The sequence below is a fragment of the Giraffa tippelskirchi genome, chromosome 13 (genome assembly GCF_054371585.1).
Source record: "Giraffa tippelskirchi isolate mGirTip1 chromosome 13, T2T-mGirTip1v1.2.pri, whole genome shotgun sequence".
Lineage (NCBI taxonomy): Eukaryota > Metazoa > Chordata > Mammalia > Artiodactyla > Giraffidae > Giraffa > Giraffa tippelskirchi.
Window position 1 is genome coordinate 14,918,664 of NC_137287.1, and position 6,075 is coordinate 14,924,738.

The 6,075-nt window shown below is 53.5% G+C and overlaps 1 protein-coding gene across 2 annotated transcripts; it reads right to left on the reverse strand.

Annotated features, from left to right (window-relative positions):
• Positions 1–684: 684 nt before the first annotated feature.
• ORAI3 (ORAI calcium release-activated calcium modulator 3) lies at positions 685–5,732 on the reverse strand. Of its 2 annotated transcripts, XM_081558260.1 has the most exons (3): positions 5,301–5,732; positions 1,864–2,175; positions 685–1,746 (listed from the first exon to the last, which is right to left on the reverse strand). In XM_081558260.1, the coding sequence occupies exons 1-3, from the start codon at positions 5,526–5,528 to the stop codon at positions 1,516–1,518; spliced, it is 771 nt and encodes a 256-aa protein (XP_081414386.1). In that variant the 5' UTR covers positions 5,529–5,732; the 3' UTR covers positions 685–1,515. The 2 variants fall into 2 exon arrangements, with proteins under 2 accessions (XP_081414386.1, XP_081414385.1); XM_081558259.1 differs by having other exon boundaries at positions 685–2,175.
• Positions 5,733–6,075: the final 343 nt, after the last annotated feature.

A 6,075-nucleotide genomic window follows, 5' to 3' on the forward strand; every position in this document is an offset into this window, starting at 1 on the left:
CAGTCCTTCCAATAAATAAATATTCAGGGTTGATTTGCTTAGGATTGATTGGTTTGATCTACTTGCAGTCCAAGGGATTCTCAGGAATCTTCACCACAATTTGAAGGCATCAATTTTTCAGCACTTAGCCTTCTTTATGGTACAACTCTTGCATCCATACGGGGCAACTGGAAAAACCATAGCTTTGACTATTCGGACCTCTGTTGACAAAATGATAACTCTTAATATGCTGTCTAGGTTTGTCATAGCTTTCTTTCTAAGGAGCAAGCTTCTTTTAATTTCATGGCTGCAGTCACTGTCCGCAGTGATTTTGGAGCCCAAGAAAAGAAAATCTATCACTGTTTCCACTTTTCCTCCTTCTGTTTGCCATGAAGCTGGATGCCATGATCTTAGTTTTTTGAATGTTGAGTTTTAAACCAGCTTTTTCACTCCCATGCTCAATGGAAGAGATAGAGACCCTGGACTCAGTAGCAAGACTGCAAAACCCTTTAGCTTTAGCCTAACTCAGTCTCCACATTCAGAAGCTACTGGGCCCTGTCAGCACTAGAAGGGAGTCAAGCCTGGAACCTTCTCTCCTCCACTCCTACCCTGCCCCCAGGGACACTTGCCTCCACTTGGCTCTTAAGAACAAGTCCCTGTTCCCAAAGAGGCCTCCTTTTCACTCCATTCACAGCCACAGCAACATGTGTAAAACACAATTTATTATACAAAACTAGGTGCATCAAAAATTCAGTGTCAGAATAGTTCTGTATTCTAAGGGCTATGGAATGGACCTTCTCCCTTATCACCCCAGTCCTTGCTAGGGAGTCACGCTGGGCGCACCGCCCCCCAGCTCTGGACCAGGAGAGTAGGAACCAGTTATAGAAGCATGAGTGTGCGTCTAGGGCAGTGAGGCAGGCATTTGAACCTCCTCCAAATAGGGAGGCTCTCCCTTGGAAAGGCTGGACCTGTGCCTGGGGAAGAAACACCTAAATCCCTCTCTACCCAAATGCCAAAGCAAGAGCGTGGAAATGAAAATCTGAAGATGGGGGAAAGCTTAAAAAAAAAAAAAATGCCAACCATAAAACAGATTCTACAAAAGTAAAGTAAGGATTGGCTGCCTTCTGGGGCAGCTGGGTGGACGTGTATCCTTCTGCCGTCCTCATTGTGTATGGGGGCAAGTGGCTAAGAGTCAGCACCGAAGGTCTGACCAGGGTCTCCCCGCCTTCCCTCTACCTACCACAGGCGCTTGGACCGAGGACCTTCCACTTAACTCTCATGGTCCTCCCAGCCCCCTGGGTGTAGAGTAGATCTTCCAAAACCCACGGGACAGACTAGACAGGGAGAATCCCTGGGAATGTGGGAGCTGCCCCAAGGTCTGGCCCGAAGGACCCTGAGGGCAGGAATCTGTTCTCTACCTGAGAGTGGCCACAGGAAGTGGCTCCAGGCAGGGCCACGGAATGGGGTTGGTAGATCCAGGGCCTCTAACTGACCGCTGGGGGAGGCAGTGCGCTCAGCCTTGGGCTAACACCAGCCTCACACAGCCTGAAGCTCCCCCTGCAGGCGACTCAGCTCCTCTAGCTCTTGCTTGTGGCGGTCGGTCTTGTGAGCCACCAAGGAGCGGTAGAAATGCAGGGCGAAGGCCACAAACACTAGCCCTACAGGTACCATGATTGCTGTGGAGGCCATGGCAGCTTGCCAGCCTGGTCCATGGGCCGCGCCACCGCCACATGCTTGCCGTGGGGGGCAGGCCTCAGGGGGCTCAGCCTGTGACGGGGCTACAGAAGCAGAGGATGGCTTGGAAGCTGGACTAAGGGAGGTGGACATTGGCGGCAGAGTCTCAGGCAGCTGGGAGGCAGGTCCCATGGAGCCTGATGTGCCCACAGGGGCCCCAATGGGCACAAACTTGACCCAGCCAACCAGGACAACTTCAGCCAGAAAAAGGAAGGTGCCCAAGGCAGTGGAGAAGCCCCAGGCCAGTTCCACGTAGCGGTGGAGTCGCTGGTGTGGAGACTGGTGGACAGAGTTGAGGTTGTGGATGTTGCTAACGGCTTCAATGTGAGGCAGCAGACAGGTGGAGACCATGAGTGCAAAGAGGTGTACAGCCACCAGCACAGTGGTGCAGGCGCTGAAGGCCACCAGCAGGCCCGGCGGGTATTCGTGGTTGCTCTCCAGCTGTACCTCAACCATGGCCACCTGTGGGGACAAGAGGGGATGGGTTGAGGGTCTGTAACCTCAACAGTAGAGGGTTTTTTTTGCCTGTACATCACCAATGTATCCCTAAGACCTAGAACAGTGCTTGGTAGAAAGAAGGCCCCCATGCTTTTAAGTGAATAAATGGACAACCTAGGCAAGGCTCTGCCCTGTTCCGGGCCTTGGTTTCCCCACCTGGAGGGAAACGAGAGGGTTGGATGGCATGTTTCTGACCATCTCATCTTTTATAACAGGGGCCCGGGACTTCCCTGATGGTCCAGTGGTTAAGAATCTGCCTTGCAATGCAGGGGTCGTGGGTTCAATCCCTGGAGGGAGAACTAAGATCCCACATGCCTCAGAGCAACTAAGCCCATGAGCTGCAAATGGAGAGTCTGTGGGCAGCAATATGTCCAATGTGCTGTAACTAAGACCCAATGCAGCCAAATAAATAAGATAATTTTTTAAAAGATGTACGTCGTTTTCACTTAAAAAAAAAACGGGTGGAAAAAAGCACAGATTCTGGAGTGGGGCTGCCTGGGTTCATTTTCAGTTGCACAAACTGTGTAATCTTGAGCAAGTGGTTTAGTTCTCTCTGTGCCTCCCTTTCCTCATCTGGAAAATAGGGATTGATAACAGCACCTACCTGCCTTACAGGTTTGTTGTGAAAATTTAATGAGATACATCACATAATAAGAGTGTGAGATACATAGTATGCTCAAGTAAATGTTTGCTGTTATTATTAGAGTTAACGCTGAAGTCCAAGGCCAGAGTTTGCAAACTGGCACACCACAACCCAAGCCAGCTTGCAAACATGTATTGCTTGGCTCAGACAGTGCATTTTTTTTTTTTTAAAAGAATTGTTGCCAACTTTTAAAACTCAAGAGATTTCATGTAAATATCCCTATTTCCAGATCCTCTTGGAAATTTGGAAGATCTGATTACACCAGGCCCATATTCCTGCATGGAAACTATCAGTCAGAGTCAAGTCATGGCTGCTCCCTTTGCACAGGTGATGAGGGTCTCTTGAAAGCCACAGTCCCTACCCAGCCAGCTTGACATCCATACCACCTGTGTGGTCTTTGGACATATTTGAGTTGATGATCTTGTTCTAGGGTTGTATAAATTTGGATTCTAGAGCTAAACTGACTAAATTCAAATCCTGTCACTTACTTGCTGTGGAACCGTAGGCAGGTGTCTTAATATTTCTGATCCTCAGTTTTCTCATTTATAAAAGTCTTAGTAGTAGTACCTACTTTGTAGGATGATAGGAAGGTGATACACATTAAAGCCTTAAGCATAGTGCCTGGTACTTAGTGACGGTTCAATACAATTTATATAATATTATTTTAACCCAAGTCACCTGAATTCCAGGATCAGGGTCTTTCCCCATGCCTGGTTCTTGTAGAATCCATTAGATTGCTCTGGGCTGGGGCAAGGAGGAAAGTGCAGAGCCAGGAGGGTGGGAGTAGGAAGGCAAGGCTGAGTATTTTGGGAAATTGGGCCATGGCGGATGTTAGCAGTTTTCCACAGACAGCAATTTGGGCCAGGCCTGGTCTTGGTTTCTCCCGGAGCCTGATTCAACCTTGCTCACCCCTGACAGGACTGGGGCCAGTCTGGCCCCCAGAACCTACTCATCTGGCTTCTTGATCCTGCAGAGAAGGTCCTGGCCCTTAAGCTGTCACCTCAGCAACCTGCAAGTTCAGCAGCAGGCAGGATTGTCTCCTTGGGAACACGCTGGACCATGGGGGGATGGGGGTGGGGCAACTCCCTCAGCTGGGTCCCCAGGGCTGCTCCCCTTTCTCTGCAGTCTGTACAGGTGAAGGGGAGCATTCCCTATCCTGAGATGACTCCACATCGGGCAGGGTGAGCTGGCCTGTGGATCCAGGACCCTCACATAGAAAACCATAGACCTAAGGATGACCCTTAGGGACAGAAATGTTCCTGCCAGTCATCCAAATACAGAGGCTGTGACACAGAGAGGGGCAGGGACTAATTCAAATCACCCAGGGCTATGGCCCCTTTTTACCCCCATCTTGATATCCCCCTCACGTTTCCATGAGGACCCCTCTCCAGCCCATTTTCTCCTTTTTCCTGTCATGATGGTGGGACATCCTGGACGAATAGTCCAGCAACCCCGGGTCTCAGTTTCTCCTATACCCTTCAGCTGCTGAGTGCTCTGGCAGAGCCACCACCCTCCTCTGGGCCTCAGTTTCCATCAACAGGGAGTCTCAGCCATTATGATGTGAGTCTTGCTCTGACGTGTCTGGATGCAGGATCTGATGACAAGAATCAACTCATCTTGGGGTGGCTCCCTGGCAGGCTACAGAGGGCGCACCCTTCCATGATCTCACAATTTTCCACTGGCCAGTGATGGGGGGTGGAGGCCTGTCGAGGGTCACACAGCTGGCCACAGGCAGGAAGGAGCCAGGACCTGTGTCTGCTGACGTCTCCTCACCCCGGGACCTCCCTCAGCCTGCTTCCTGTGAGGCCTCTGCTGGACCGTTAGCTGTTTAGCATCTGCCCACACTTAGAGTTTATCATCTCCAGAATCGTGCTTCGGGCTTCCTAGACAGCTTTCTCCCCTGAGACTCCCTCACAGGTATCTTCTCTTCTCAGAGCTTTCCCAGGCCACCACTAAGCACCCTTCATGTCTGCTAGGGCCTGGCCGCACTCCTGTTGGGTGACCGCTCCATCCAGTTTATTCTCACCCCCTGCATCCTTGAGGTCATCCTTCAGCCCCCAACCAGCTCGGATTTGCTGTTGAGCCTGTGGTGGGGACCCAGAAACCACTTCTGCCAGATTCTGTCCCTTCTGGAGCTCTGCGCTCTGTCCTTGCATATGTATCCCCCATGATGTGTGTACCCAGTGACACGTTTAGGATTTGCTTATCCTCCCCGGGCCCAGTTTATGCTAGGAGCCACCCACTCCCCCCCCACCCCCCTCCCCCATTAAGAGAGACTTGTGTAGTCCCTTGGGACCTTGTTTGCTCCCCCCACTTTTCCCTTTGAAAGACCGGTCTTTCCCACTCCTCGACCCTGTCTCCCTTAGGTACCTGTTCACCTTGCCTCCGACCCCGTTCCCGCCAATGGGCTTCACCCCCACCCCGTGCACCCCTTCCCTCCCCTCACCATGGCGAAGCCCGAGAGCAGGGCAGACGTGCGGCTGGAGGCTTTGAGCTTGGCCCGGCTGAGGTAGAGGCGGCGCCAGCTGAGCGCCCGCAGCGAATGCTGACTGGCCCCCATGAGGTCCAGGTAGCCGCGATGTACGAACTCCCGGTATGTGGCCGAGCCCGCGGGGCTCTCGGCCTCCGGGTTCAGCGGGGCCTGTTCGCCCGGGTCCCCCTCGCCGCCCTTCATCCTGGGGCCGCGGCACCAAGCGGGCTGGTCCGTCAAGGCGGGGCCGAGTCGCCTCTGGGGCCCCAGCAGGGCGGGCCCAGGTCTGGGGAAGGCCCCATGCCCCGGCGGGACGAGCGGGGATGCGGGCGGCGAGCTCCCAGGAAGACGTGGCCCGGGCGGAGCAGGAAGAGCAGGCGACTGCGGGGAGCCCTAGGGGCTGAAGCCGAGGCCGAAACAGGAACTGGGGCGGAGGCGGAGCTGAGGCGGCCACATGATGGGGTGGAGCCGGGGGACCGTGGACAGAGATCCCAAGGGACCCCGAGACCCCAGTTCACCTAGGATGTCCTCTGGGTGCCTCAACCCCGCTGTGAGGAACGCTGAGCCCCAGTGACTGGGAGTTCCGGATCCTGGACCACTCCAGGTACACCTGCACACCTCCAACGTCCAGACTCCTAACCCTCCCCTGAACAGTGAACTCAGGGAAAGTGACCCCATCTCACCCTAAAGACTGCAGGAGGCCCTGCAGCCTCAATTTCTGGAGGCCCACTTAGTCCTTAGGTCCCCCAGA

Excerpts from the sequence above, each read along its gene's own strand:
- ORAI3 (XM_081558259.1), bottom strand. The coding sequence starts at position 5,528 with ATGAAGGGCGGCGAGGGGGACCCGGGCGAACAGGCCCCGCTGAACCCG. Across the intron at positions 2,176-5,300 it reads TGCTCTCGGGCTTCGCCATG|GTGGCCATGGTTGAGGTACA; the intron begins GTGAGGGGAGGG and ends TTGTCCCCACAG.